Here is a 14,555-nt window from a genome sequence, read left to right as displayed (position 1 = left end):
GAACTAGAACTGAACTAGAACTGAACTAGAACTGAACTAGAACTGAACTAAAACTGAACTAGAACTGAACTAAAACTGAACTAGAACTGAAGTAGATCTGAACTAGAATTAGACTGGAACTGAACTTGAACATATATCCTTCTTGAAGGGTATAAAAAATACTTTAAAACTTTAAAAAACACATACATGTCAATAAATATTTCGTCAGTGATGCTTATCAAAGATATTTTAAACACTTTTTTAATCAAAATATTCAATTCATTTTAAAAATAAATATATATACAACAGGGAAACAAATGCAATGACACTCTCTTATATATTTCCAGATAATTTTGCACCTAAAATTAATTGCTTTGCACTTGAATTTATCACAAAATCATTGGAAATGATATCGAACAGGGGATACGTCATAACGTAAGACATACTACACACAATAAAATATGAATGTATGTTCATGAATAGATAAAATGCAATTATACAACAATTCAATAAACAGTTTTATATAAGTATATATTTTTTTCAAATATACAATTGTAACAAGATACCAATATAATTTATAGAAATTACAAAAAAAAAATTTTGTACAAAAAACATACACATGAAATTCACACATAAATCATTTAGTTAAATTATTAATGAAATCTTAATCAATGATCGATCGAACTATTAACAATAATTCACCATTTAATTATATTTCACCGAAAAAATTCAAGAAACCTAAATTATATACAATTTTATTAATGTGTTTCTTTTCATTTTATATGTTTTGCCCCTTTCTCGATTCGTTTAACTTTTTTGAACTTTTTTTACCGCAACTATCTGCGCACAATGACTGAATCACTTATGTATACGAACGAATTCTTTTTTTCAACTTTCATTTCCAAAAGATTTATTTTTTCTTTTCTGAAAATTGAGAAATGTTGATAGGAAAAGGTCACATTTCTTTGGTTGTAAAGTCAGTAAGAAATTTGATTTTTTCTTTTTTCATTTCTTTAAAAATAAAACCGTTTTTTTTTTGGTATCTTTCAGATATTTTTTTAAACCCGCTACACGTATAACCGTTTTATTATTATTATTATTTTTTTCTTTTTGAGACAACGAGTTGCGTTCACTGAAGCATTCAAACACTGACTGATTGTGACTGAAAGACTACAGACTGAACTTGAAACTGGTCTTAGAAAGAAGAAGAAGAAAACATTGTGATCTCAACTGATACATTTTGTATTTCGAAACTTTGATTTTATCTTAGCTCTCTTTCTGTTGTTCTCTTTAATTAAACTTTATTTATTTCTTTAGCGATTTATAGGTTTGTTTATAATTTCCCAGTGAACAAAAAACAATCAAATTGAATAAATAATTTTAATATTAAAAAAATTTAACAAAAGTATTTTTTTTTTTTTTTTTTTTTTTTTTTGGTTTAAACAATTTAATTTTTTGTTTGATTGTCGATATCTATGGCCCCATAACACTTAGGATAAGAAAATTCCTCTCCTAGGTAACTTCTAAGTCTTATGTATAGTTTCGCAAATAAAGTTGTTAAGATCGGTTGACAGATTTGCCCTAATTATCACTTAAACAGATAGATATACTTAAAATTTTTATGGCAAGTATATTTGCCTATGGTCGTCAAAAGCTTAAAGATCTTCTTAAAAAAATATTAAAAAATAAAGCTTTTTCAGTGAAATATCATAAATATTGACAAATATAACCTTTGACCGGCAGATTTTATTTAAAATCTCTAGTAGATAGTATTTACAATTCGAAAAACTTCTTCAAATAATTTTTAATTTTAAATTAAATTCTTTAATTAACAACTTTTTTATTCACTGGGATATTACTATTATTTAATAACTTTGTTATTGTTCTCTTGCATGTTTTTTCACGAGATACTTACAAAGCTTCATATGAATGTATCTGCTCAACTCTAGATACTAAAGTATTTATAGCTGTATGTCGTGTGCATTTATTTTTACAGTTTCAAAATTGTTTTTTGTATCTCCCTCTCTGATTTGTTCGTTTCGTTTTACGGTTTTCAATTTCAAGTTTACAATCGATCTTGTTTACTCCACAACTTAGATTGTTTGTTGTTAGTTATTTTTGGGCCGTTGTTGATGTTCGTTTTTTTTACTTTTTTGTACACAATTTTGGCAAAAATTCTCATTTCCAGCACGCGATCATCAATCATTTATTAGTATCATATCTATAGAGTGTGTGTTTGTTATTTTTAGGTATTCTCAAATCTATTTTATTTTATGCTTAGATACGTTAGACATTTGAGATTTACAAATACAGCCAAAGAAAAAATGTTAGTTAAAAATTTCGTTACAAACACCGATCAGTTTTTTATTAATACGATTAGCACAATTCGACCTGAAATATAACTGAACTAGAACAAAACTTGATTTGAACTTGAACTTGAACTGGACGAGAACTGAACTAGAGCTAAATTATAACTGAACTAAAACTTAACTAGAACTGAACTAGAACTGAACTAGAACTGAACCAGAACTGAAATAGAACTGAAATAGAAATGAACTAGAACTGAACTACAACTGAACTAGAACTGAACTAGAACTGAACTAGAACTGAACTAGAACTGAACTAGAACTGAACTAGAACTGAACTAGAACTGAACTAGAACTGAACTAGAATTGAACTAGAACTGAACTAGAACTAAACTAGGACTGAAGTAGAACTGAACTAGAACTGAACTAGAACTGAACTAGAACTGAACTAGAACTGAACTAGAACTGAACTAGAACTGAACTAGAACTGAACTAGAACTGAACTAGAACTGAACTAGAACTGAACTAGAACTGAACTAGAACTGAACTAGAACTGAACTAGAACTGAACTAGAACTGAACTAGAACTGAACTAGAACTGAACTAGAACTGAACTAGAACTGAACTAGAACTGAACTAGAACTGAACTAGAACTGAACTAGAACTGAACTAGAACTGAACTAGAACTGAACTAGAACTGAACTAGAACTGAACTAGAACTGAACTAGAACTGAACTAGAACTGAACTAGAACTGAACTAGAACTGAACTAGAACTGAACTAGAACTGAACTAGAACTGAACTAGAACTGAACTAGAACTGAACTAGAACTGAACTAGAACTGAACTAGAACTGAACTAGAACTGAACTAGAACTGAACTAGAACTGAACTAGAACTGAACTAGAACTGAACTAGAACTGAACTAGAACTGAACTAGAACTGAACTAGAACTGAACTAGAACTGAACTAGAACTGAACTAGAACTGAACTAGAACTGAACTAGAACTGAACTAGAAACTGAACTAGAACTGAACTAGAACTGAACTAGAACTGAACTAGAACTGAACTAGAACTGAACTAGAACTGAACTAGAACTGAACTAGAACTGAACTAGAACTGAACTAGAACTGAACTAGAACTGAACTAGAACTGAACTAGAACTGAACTAGAACTGAACTAGAACTGAACTAGAACTGAACTAGAGCTGAACTAGAACTGAACTAGAACTGAACTAGAACTGAACTAGAACTGAACTAGAACTGAACCAGAACTGAAATAGAAATGAACTAGAACTGAACTACAACTGAACTAGAGCTGAACTAGAACTGAACTAGAACTGAACTAAAACTGAACTAGAACTGAACTAGAACTGAACTAGAACTGAACTAGAACTAAACTAGGACTGAACTAGAACTGAACTAGAACTGAACTAGAACTGAACTAGAACTGAACTAGAACTGAACTAGAACTGAACTAGAACTGAACTAGAACTGAACTAGAACTGAACTAGAACTGAACTAGAACTGAACTAGAACTGAACTAGAACTGAACTAGAACTGAACTAGAACTGAACTAGAACTGAACTAGAACTGAACTAGAACTGAACTAGAACTGAACTAGAACTGAACTAGAACTGAACTAGAACTGAACTAGAACTGAACTAGAACTGAACTAGAACTGAACTAGAACTGAACTAGAACTGAACTAGAACTGAACTAGAACTGAACTAGAACTGAACTAGAACTGAACTAGAACTGAACTAGAACTGAACTAGAACTGAACTAGAACTGAACTAGAACTGAACTAGAACTGAACTAGAACTGAACTAGAACTGAACTAGAACTGAACTAGAACTGAACTAGAACTGAACTAGAACTGAACTAGAACTGAACTAGAACTGAACTAGAACTGAACTAGAACTGAACTAGAACTGAACTAAAACTGAACTAGAACTGAACTAGAACTGAACTAGAACTGAACTAGAACTGAACTAGAACTGAACTAGAACTGAACTAGAACTGAACTAGAACTGAACTAGAACTGAACTAGAACTGAACTAGAACTGAACTAGAACTGAACTAGAACTGAACTAGAACTGAACTAGAACTGAACTAGAACTGAACTAGAACTGAACTAGAACTGAACAAGAACTGAACTTGAACTGAACTAGAACTGAACTAGAACTGAACTAGAACTGAACTAGAACTGAACTAGAACTGAACTAGAACTGAACTAGAACTGAACTAGAACTGAACTAGAACTGAACTAGAACTGAACTAGAACTGAACTAGAACTGAACTAGAACTGAACTAGAACTGAACCAGAACTGAAATAGAAATGAACTAGAACTGAACTACAACTGAACTAGAGCTGAACTAGAACTGAACTAGAACTGAACTAAAACTGAACTAGAACTGAACTAGAACTGAACTAGAACTAAACTAGGACTGAACTAGAACTGAACTAGAACTGAACTAGAACTGAACTAGAACTGAACTAGAACTGAACTAGAACTGAACTAGAACTGAACTAGAACTGAACTAGAACTGAACTAGAACTGAACTAGAACTGAACTAGAACTGAACTAGAACTGAACTAGAACTGAACTAGAACTGAACTAGAACTGAACTAGAACTGAACTAGAACTGAACTAGAACTGAACTAGAACTGAACTAGAACTGAAAGAACTGAACTAGAACTGAACTAGAACTGAACTAGAACTGAACTAGAACTGAACTAGAACTGAACTAGAACTGAACTAGAACTGAACTAGAACTGAAATAGGACTGAAATAGAAATGAACTAGAACTGAACTAGAACTGAACTAGAACTGAACTAGAACTGAACTAGAGCTGAACTAGAACTGAACTAGAACTGAATTAGAACTGAACTAGTACTGAACTAGAACTCAACTAGAACTCAACTAGAACTGAACTAGAACTGAACTAGAACTAGAACTGAACTAGACATGAACTAGAACTGATGGATATTTATTTGAAATTTTAGCCCTTAAGCTCCTCCCTTGTGTTCCCTCGTGATTCAAGCATAAAGAGATAATAATAATATTATTTATAAAAATTCTATAAATAAATTTGTAGCACAGTTCGCCATTAAAGGTAGTTCATCTCTGATAAAGCACAAAGCTGTACAAAAATGACGTCGAAAGATTAGCTAAAGCTTTTCATAGTAAATAAACGTTGTTGAAAGCTTTAGCTTTTAAAAACACCAAAAAGCTCTATTATAACGATATGATGTACAAAATGATAAGATTACAATTATCTTTAGCAATACAATTTAAAACGAAAAATTATTATTAAATAGTTTATTTATAACGGATATAGACAAAATATTATAAATTAGTCATAGTTTTGAAATAAGTTAAAAATTTTAATTTATTTAAATAAATTATGTCTTGTTTAAAAACCAATTTTTTTAAAACTTACCCTTCTTCCTAAAAATTTATCAAAAAGCTCCTCTATTTTATCCATTATGACGGTTGTAAATGCAAAATGTTAAACTTGATATTAAAATATTGAAGTTATTTAAATAATTTTCTTTTTAATATGTCTTTAATATTTGTCTTTTTTTAATATTAAATTAATTTCATTTTTGTTAAATTTGTTTTAATTTTTTTTTTCGAAATTCGTTTTTACAATACAAAATATTGTAAAACACTTTTGTTCACACTTATTCACTTGCTAACTCGGAAATGAACTAAACTATGTACTAACTTCTTTCTAACAATTGATTAGTTGTTGCTGCAAAACTGAACCGTAAAAAGTCCCCAAAATATTTACCATCATATTGATGGCCCAAATATACACACAAACTTCCAATACACCGCAATACTAACAATCGTAACAAATTATTATCGTTAGACCTTAAAAAATAATATCGTACGTTATCATTTAACAAATATTTATTTGTATTTTATAAAAAGTTTATTAATTTTTTTAACAAGAACAGAAAAAAGAAAATTCTTTAAGCTAAACGTAATAAAAATAATCAATTCATTTGGAAAAGAACTATTAATCGTCGTTTTTCATTAAATCGTTATTCAATCCGTTTTTAATTGAGTATAAAATTTAACTAAAATGAGTTATTACTTCATATGTATTCCAAATCTTATCGTACTAGTGCTTCTCAGTATTGGGCTCTATTTCGGTAGACGCCCATATGGTGTAGTTATAGATAATATTTCTTTTTTATTCAGTTTTTACTCAGTTTCTCCCCAAGTATGAAGGTATCCCTCCATTATCAGTCATTGGATCTTATCTAATAATATTATCATATTTTGTTTTTATTATTACTTTTTTATGAATTTAAATGATTAAGCAAAATATACAAAATAAAATAGAATTTGTTAAATTTAAAAGTTATTATAAAAGTTATAAAAAAGCTTTTATTTATGAAGTATCTAATAAAAGGGTAGATACTTGATACAAATTGGATAACGGTCATTTTTCGTCGGTTACAAAACCCTTGTGATATGTAAACAGTGCAAGACAATCATGAAAATATACCCGGCTTGAGCAATGTTCAGTTCTAGTTCAATTGTAGATCAGTTTTAGTTCAGTTCTAGTACTAGTTCTAGTTCATTTCTAGTTCAGTTCTAGTTCAGTTCTAGTTCAGTTCTAGTTCGGTTCTAGTTCAGTTCTAGTTCAGTTCTAGTTCAGTTTTAGTTCAGTTCTAGTTCAGTTCTAGTTCAGTTCTAGTTCAGTTCTAGTTCAGTTCTAGTTCAGTTCTAGTTCAGTTCTAGTTCAGTTCTAGTTCAGTTCTAGTTCAGTTCTAGTTCAGTTCTAGTTCAGTTCTAGTTCAGTTCTAGTTCAGTTCTAGTTCAGTTCTAGTTTTCAGTTCTAGTTCAGTTCTAGTTCAGTTCTAGTTCAGTTCTAGTTCAGTTCTAGTTCAGTTCTAGTTCAGTTCTAGTTCAGTTCTAGTTCAGTTCTAGTTCAGTTCTAGTTCAGTTCTAGTTCAGTTCTAGTTCAGTTCTAGTTCAGTTCTAGTTCAGTTCTAGTTCAGTTCTAGTTCAGTTCTAGTTCAGTTCTAGTTCAGTTCTAGTTCAGTTCTAGTTCAGTTCTAGTTCAGTTCTAGTTCAGTTCTAGTTCAGTTCTAGTTCAGTTCTAGTTCAGTTCTAGTTCAGTTCTAGTTCAGTTCTAGTTCAGTTCTAGTTCAGTTCTAGTTCAGTTCTAGTTCAGTTCTAGTTCAGTTCTAGTTCAGTTCTAGTTCAGTTCTAGTTCAGTTCTAGTTCAGTTCTAGTTCAGTTCTAGTTCAGTTCTAGTTCAGTTCTAGTTCAGTTCTAGTTCAGTTCTAGTTCAGTTCTAGTTCAGTTCTAGTTCAGTTCTAGTTCAGTTCTAGTTCAGTTCTAGTTCAGTTCCAGTTCAGTTCTAGTTCAGTTCTAGTTCAGTTCTAGTTCAGTTCTAGTTCAGTTCTAGTTCAGTTCTTGTTCAGTTCTAGTTCAGTTCTAGTTCAGTTCTAGTTTAGTTCTTGTTCAGTTCTAGTTCAGTTCTACTTCAGTTCTAGTTCAGTTCTAGCTCAGTTCTAGTTCAGTTCTAGTTCAGTTCTAGTTCAGTTCTAGTTCAGTTCTTGTTCAGTTCTAGTTCAGTTCTAGTTCAGTTCTAGTTCAGTTCTAGTTCAGTTCTAGTTCAGTTCTAGTTCAGTTCTAGTTCAGTTCTAGTTCAGTTCTAGTTCAGTTCTAGTTCAGTTCTAGTTCAGTTCTAGTTCAGTTCTAGTTCAGTTCTAGTTCAGTTCTAGTTCAGTTCTAGTTCAGTTCTAGTTCAGTTCTAGTTCAGTTCTAGTTCAGTTCTAGTTCAGTTCTAGTTCAGTTCTAGTTCAGTTCTAGTTCAGTTCTAGTTCAGTTCTAGTTCAGTTCTAGTTCAGTTCTAGTTCAGTTCTAGTTCAGTTCTAGTTCAGTTCTAGTTCAGTTCTAGTTCAGTTCTAGTTCAGTTCTAGTTCAGTTCTAGTTCAGTTCTAGTTCAGTTCTAGTTCAGTTCTAGTTCAGTTCTAGTTCAGTTCTAGTTCAGTTCTAGTTCAGTTCTAGTTCAGTTCTAGTTCAGTTCTAGTTCAGTTCTAGTTCAGTTCTAGTTCAGTTCTAGTTCAGTTCTAGTTCAGTTCTAGTTCAGTTCTAGTTCAGTTCTAGTTCAGTTCTAGTTCAGTTCTAGTTCAGTTTCTAGTTCAGTTCTAGTTCAGTTCTAGTTCAGTTCTAGTTCAGTTCTAGTTCAGTTCTAGTTCAGTTCTAGTTCAGTTCTAGTTCAGTTCTAGTTCAGTTCTAGTTCAGTTCTAGTTCAGTTCTAGTTCAGTTCTAGTTCAGTTCTAGTTCAGTTCTAGTTCAGTTCTAGTTCAGTTCTAGTTCAGTTCTAGTTCAGTTCTAGTTCAGTTCTAGTTCAGTTCTAGTTCAGTTCTAGTTCAGTTCTAGTTCCCATTCACGCTGGACTTTTGATGGATAAGACTTCACCATACAGTTTATTTTGACGTATTTTGATAATTTTTTATAAAAAATAATAAAAGTGTTTTCGTAGGATGTCGCAGGATATTATCCTTTTTAGAATGTAGTGATATAAAATTCTAAAAAATTATGTATTTTTCTATGGAAATAATCATTTACTGTAGATGTGAACTTAAAATAGCATTTTAAATCGAGAAAAAGGAAAACAAATCTTGAGTCTACGATGTCCCGTATACGTGAAAGAGTTGCTGAATTGCACGTGCAATGCAGTAACAAAAACAACACAAAAACCATCAAAATTAAACATACGCTAAGTGATTCTTCTATTAAATACGTTTCAGCGTTTGCTTTGTTCTTTTCGCAATTAAAAAGTTCTTGTTTTGGTTTTGCTCATGTAAAAAACGATTTAAAAATTTTTTTAAATTTTTCTACGTTTGTGAAAGGCTTAATTTATTTTTAATACATATGGCATAGTAAAAATATATATGTACATACAATGTTGTTGACAACAGTTATAAATATGTTTGGTGTATTAATTCATCAAATACGTGATAATATTGATGCCATAAAATAGTTATTGTAATTACTTCTCAATGCATTTCCTAGATAATAATTTAAGATAATAAATAACTCCCATATTCATAAATCCATAATAAAGTTGTGAATGGTTTATTATAAGAATTTTGTATGAAAAATCTGCTTAATATACCTAATATTAGCGTTTAATATCTTTATGAATATGTAAGTAAGGCTTTAACTAATAAACGTTTATCAAAGATTTAATTAGACAAAGTTTGTTTAATAAAGGTTTAAAGGCAATTGATAAAGGAATTTATCCATTGTTGTGAAAGGTCTATATATGCATGTACATATATAATGATAACCCTTTGCTACAGCACCAGCACGTGCCATAGCATTGTACTACAACGAGATTGGAAAGTTGATAACTAAATATATTCTGTAAATCCCCCTGATATGTTAAAGCATAAAGTCCAGATGTTTAGTCATATTTATCTGATAAGAAAACCTACATAACTGTAAAATATTCTTGTGTTACAATTTCAGCAAAATAGTGGTCTATGACTCATAAACTTGTGTTAAATCACAAGTGCAATATTAATATATCGATTTTGGATTAACTATCACAAAATCGCTACAATAAAATAAAATAAAGTTATATCCAAGAATAATGTTTAGGATTAACAACTAAAATGCATAAATCTTTACTTATTGGCGTAACAGAAATAAGTGTTACAAATTAAATTTATTTACATAAATACTTATATGCAAACAAGTCCGCATTTATAAATTTTTACACATACTGGCAAGATTTTTAAATTTTTTTAAATTTCAATCAATCAATGAAACATACATGCATTCACAAAACAATTAGTCATATATTTTGTAAGTTAAATAATGGAAATAGATAAATATGTCGTATATCTTAAATAAATGTATTTATGACTAATATATGTATGTATGTTAAGTAAAATATATTTTTTAATTATTTATTACATATAAGTAAATTCCACTTGTACTATGTTTAATAAGTAAATATTGAACCGTGTTTTTTGAATTGAATTAAGCAGAATAATTATAACAATAATAGATTTCAAACTGTTCTCGAACTGAACTAGAACTGAACTAGAACTGAACTAGAACTGAACTAGAACTGAACTAGAACTGAACTAAAACTGAACTAGAACTGAACTAGAACTGAACTAGAACTGAACTAGAACTGAACTAGAACTGAACTAGAACTGAACTAGAACTGAACTAGAACTGAACTAGAACTGAACTAGAACTGAACTAGAACTGAACTAGAACTGAACTAGAACTGAACTAGAACTGAACTAGAACTGAACTAGAACTGAACTAGAACTGAACTAGAACTGAACTAGAACTGAACTAGAACTGAACTAGAACTAAACTAGAACTGAACTAGAATTGAACTAGAACTGAACTAGAACTGAACTAGAACTGAACTAGAACTGAACTAGAACTGAACTAGAACTGAACTAGAACTGAACTAGAACTGAACTAGAACTGAACTAGAACTGAACTAGAACTGAACTAGAACTGAACTAGAACTGAACTAGAACTGAACTAGAACTGAACTAGAACTGAACTAGAACTGAACTAGAACTGAACTAGAACTGAACTAGAACTGAACTAGAACTGAACAAGAACTGAACTAGAACTGAACTAGAACTGAACTAGAACTGAACTAGAACTGAACTAGAACTGAACTAGAACTGAACTAGAACTGAACTAGAACTGAACTAGAACTGAACTAGAACTGAACTAGAACTGAACTAGAACTGAACTAGAACTGAACTAGAACTGAACTAGAACTGAACTAGAACTGAACTAGAACTGAACTAGAACTGAACTAGAACTGGACTAGAACTGAACTAGAACTGAACTAGAACTGAACTAGAACTGAACTAGAACTGAACTAGAACTGAACTAGAACTGAACTAGAACTGAACTAGAACTGAACTAGAACTGAACTAGAACTGAACTAGAACTGAACTAGAACTGAACTAGAACTGAACTAGAACTGAACTAGAACTGAACTAGAACTGAACTAGAACTGAACTAGAACTGAACTAGAACTGAACTAGAACTGAACTAGAACTGAACTAGAACTGAACTAGAACTGAACTAGAACTGAACTAGAACTGAACTAGAACTGAACTAGAACTGAACTAGAACTGAACTAGAACTGAACTAGAACTGAACTAGAACTGAACTAGAACTGAACTAGAACTGAACTAGAACTGAACTAGAACTGAACTAGAACTGAACTAGAACTGAACTAGAACTGAACTAGAACTGAACTAGAACTGAACTAGAACTGAACTAGAACTGAACTAGAACTGAACTAGAACTGAACTAGAACTGAACTAGAACTGAACTAGAACTGAACTAGAACTGAACTAGAACTGAACTAGAACTGAACTAGAACTGAACTAGAACTGAACTAGAACTGAACTAGAACTGAACTAGAACTGAACTAGAACTGAACTAGAACTGAACTAGATCTGAACTAGAACTGAACTAGAACTGAACTAGAACTGAACTAGAACACTGAACAAGAACTGAACTAGAACTGAACTAGAACTGAACTAGAACTGAACTAGAACTGAACTAGAACTGAACTAGAACTGAACTAGAACTGAACTAGAACTGAACTAGAACTGAACTAGAACTGAACTAGAACTGAACTAGAACTGAACTAGAACTGAACTAGAACTGAACTAGAACTGAACTAGAACTGAACTAGAACTGAACTAGAACTGAACTAGAACTGAACTAGAACTGAACTAGAACTGAACTAGAACTGAACTAGAACTGAACTAGAACTGAACTAGAACTGAACTAGAACTGAACTAGAACTGAACTAGAACTGAACTAGAACTGAACTAGAACTAGAACTAGAACTGAACTAGAACTGAACTAGAACTGAACTAGAACTGAACTAGAACTGAACTAGATCTGAACTAGAACTGAACTAGAACTGAACTAGAACTGAACTAGAACTGAACAAGAACTGAACTAGAACTGAACTAGAACTGAACTAGAACTGAACTAGAACTGAACTAGAACTGAACTAGAACTGAACTAGAACTGAACTAGAACTGAACTAGAACTGAACTAGAACTGAACTAGAACTGAACTAGAACTGAACTAGAACTGAACTAGAACTGAACTAGAACTGAACTAGAACTGAACTAGAACTGAACTAGAACTGAACTAGAACTGAACTAGAACTGAACTAGAACTGAACTAGAACTGAACTAGAACTGAACTAGAACTGAACTAGAACTGAACTACAACTGAACTAGAACTAAACTAGAACTGAACTAGAACTTAACTAGAACTAAACTTTAACTTAACTAGAACTGAACTAAAACTAGAACAGAACTAGTACTTAACTAGATCTTAACTAGAACTGAACTGGAACTATACTAGAATTGAACTAGAACTTAACTAGAAGTGAACTAGAACTTAACTAAAACTTAACTAGATCTTAACTAGAATTTTACTAGAAAAATATTACCGATATAACGAATTTTTCGATTTAACAAAAGGGACTGAAATTATATCATTCGTTATACCGAGATTTACCTGTATACTAAAGAGGTTAAAAATGAATAACAAAATAGTTATTATAATATTTTTTATATGTATATATATTATCAGTTTATAGCTCATTTAAGCTCAACTTAAAAACCTGTGTGACGTATAATCGATTTTCTTATACTACAAAATAAATAGTCATTGCTCATACGTCGTGTATCATTAATTAATTAAACTTACCATATTGGTGACTTAAAAAATGATTAATCCACAGAAATTATGAACTAACAGATGCAGAAAAATGATGTACAAGGCAGTTAAAGTTGAAGTACGAAAGTTTTCTTAAAATGTTTAAACTTTATTAATTTTGTTATTTCTTTTTTTATTATACTTTTAATACATTTCTATGTTTGTTTCTTAATTTATTACACAAGCCATATTAACAATTTGTCAAAATTTTATTTTCTTTTTTATTTTATCACTTTTATTTTTAAAAGAAACGATATTCAACACTTTCGACAAAATTAAAAAGAAAAATATAGGAAACTATTAAAAAGAACACCATTTATTAATTTATCACGAATATTCGAAATCAATTATAAAAAATACCACGTTCTAGTGTTAACAGTTAGGAATAAAACGACAAATAAAAATTCAAAATTTCTTGGGAAAAAACTGCCTCGGCTGCCATCATCAAAACAACTACTAACAGTTTTATTATTTAAATGGTTTATCAAAGACCAACAACAAATTTCAAATACCAATTTCAAACAATATCGACTAAAGAGAATGAGAGTGATATTTTTTGCAAACCAAAAAAAAAAAACACTGAAAATCAGTAGAACCAATTTGTTAATAATTAATGATAAGCTCATTTTTGTTGTATTGCTATTGGCACCTCTCTTTATTTTCTAAATCTTATCAGTAGATTTGTATACAATTTGGTTTGAAATTTTTTTCAAGTGTCATATTCAATACAAGCAACACCACTACTGGAGTAAATACTTTGATTGTTTTAACACTTGTACATTTAAAAAAATACATAACATACAAAAAATTTTGTTTATTTTTAAACGTAATTGTTAAAATTGTTTATTCTATTTGAATAAAGAAAAATTTATAGCAAAAATAATGTTGCAATTTGCTCAATCCAAAAATCCAATAAAAGTTTGTATAATTTTGTATTCTTGCAAAAAGGAAATGAAAAATGTTTAGATCTTTTAAGAGTTACAATCATTGAACTAAAGCCTAAATATATGGATCTATGCTAGTTTTTTAAGCACAACTGTTTGCTAGGTACACATGTAATTTAACGTTTATTGTTGTCAAACAAAATTTGCATTAACTGAGAGAGATAGTGAGACAGAGCGTTCTTATATTTAAAATACTCATTTGAGCACAACTATCTGAATAAGTGCAACAAAATTTTATTTATTAGACAAAATAATTTATTTAATTTTTTACAACTTAACAAAGATTAGTTAGTAAAATAAGTAAAAAAAGCTGATAAAAACGTTTGATTGATTGGTCAAAAAAATTGTATAAATACCATACATAAAAAGTAAAATATTTAAAACCTAAACAAAAATAATTTTAGATTTACAGACTAGAAGAGAACTAGAACAGAACTAGAACAGAACTAGAACAGAACTAGAACAGAACTAGAACAGAACTAAAACAGAACTAAAACAGAACTAGAACAGATCTAGAACAGAACTAGAACAGAACTAGAACAGAACTAGA

The 14,555-nt window shown here is 30.5% G+C and overlaps 1 protein-coding gene across 6 annotated transcripts in view; it reads right to left on the bottom strand.

Annotated features, from left to right (window-relative positions):
* LOC111680357 (phospholipid-transporting ATPase IF) overlaps window positions 1-13,228 on the bottom strand; it is a 33,139-nt gene extending 19,911 nt beyond the window's left edge. Inside the window, exon 1 of one of the 6 annotated variants that reach the window (XM_046946573.1) lies at window positions 13,053-13,228. In XM_046946573.1, coding sequence (XP_046802529.1) covers window positions 13,053-13,055 — 3 coding nt within the window. In that variant the 5' untranslated portion in view covers window positions 13,056-13,228. Of the gene's footprint in view, window positions 1-596; window positions 1,379-1,894; window positions 2,305-5,727; window positions 6,220-13,052 lie in introns of those variants that run through there. The other 5 variants (XM_023441992.2, XM_046946574.1, XM_046946569.1 and 2 more) reach the window with 5 other exon arrangements.
* Between the last annotated feature and the right edge of the window lie 1,327 nt (window positions 13,229-14,555).

This window comes from Lucilia cuprina, chromosome 3 (assembly GCF_022045245.1).
Source record: "Lucilia cuprina isolate Lc7/37 chromosome 3, ASM2204524v1, whole genome shotgun sequence".
NCBI lineage: Eukaryota > Metazoa > Arthropoda > Insecta > Diptera > Calliphoridae > Lucilia > Lucilia cuprina.
Note: the sequence above shows the minus strand (reverse complement) of the source record. Positions and strands in the feature narration are given on the sequence as shown.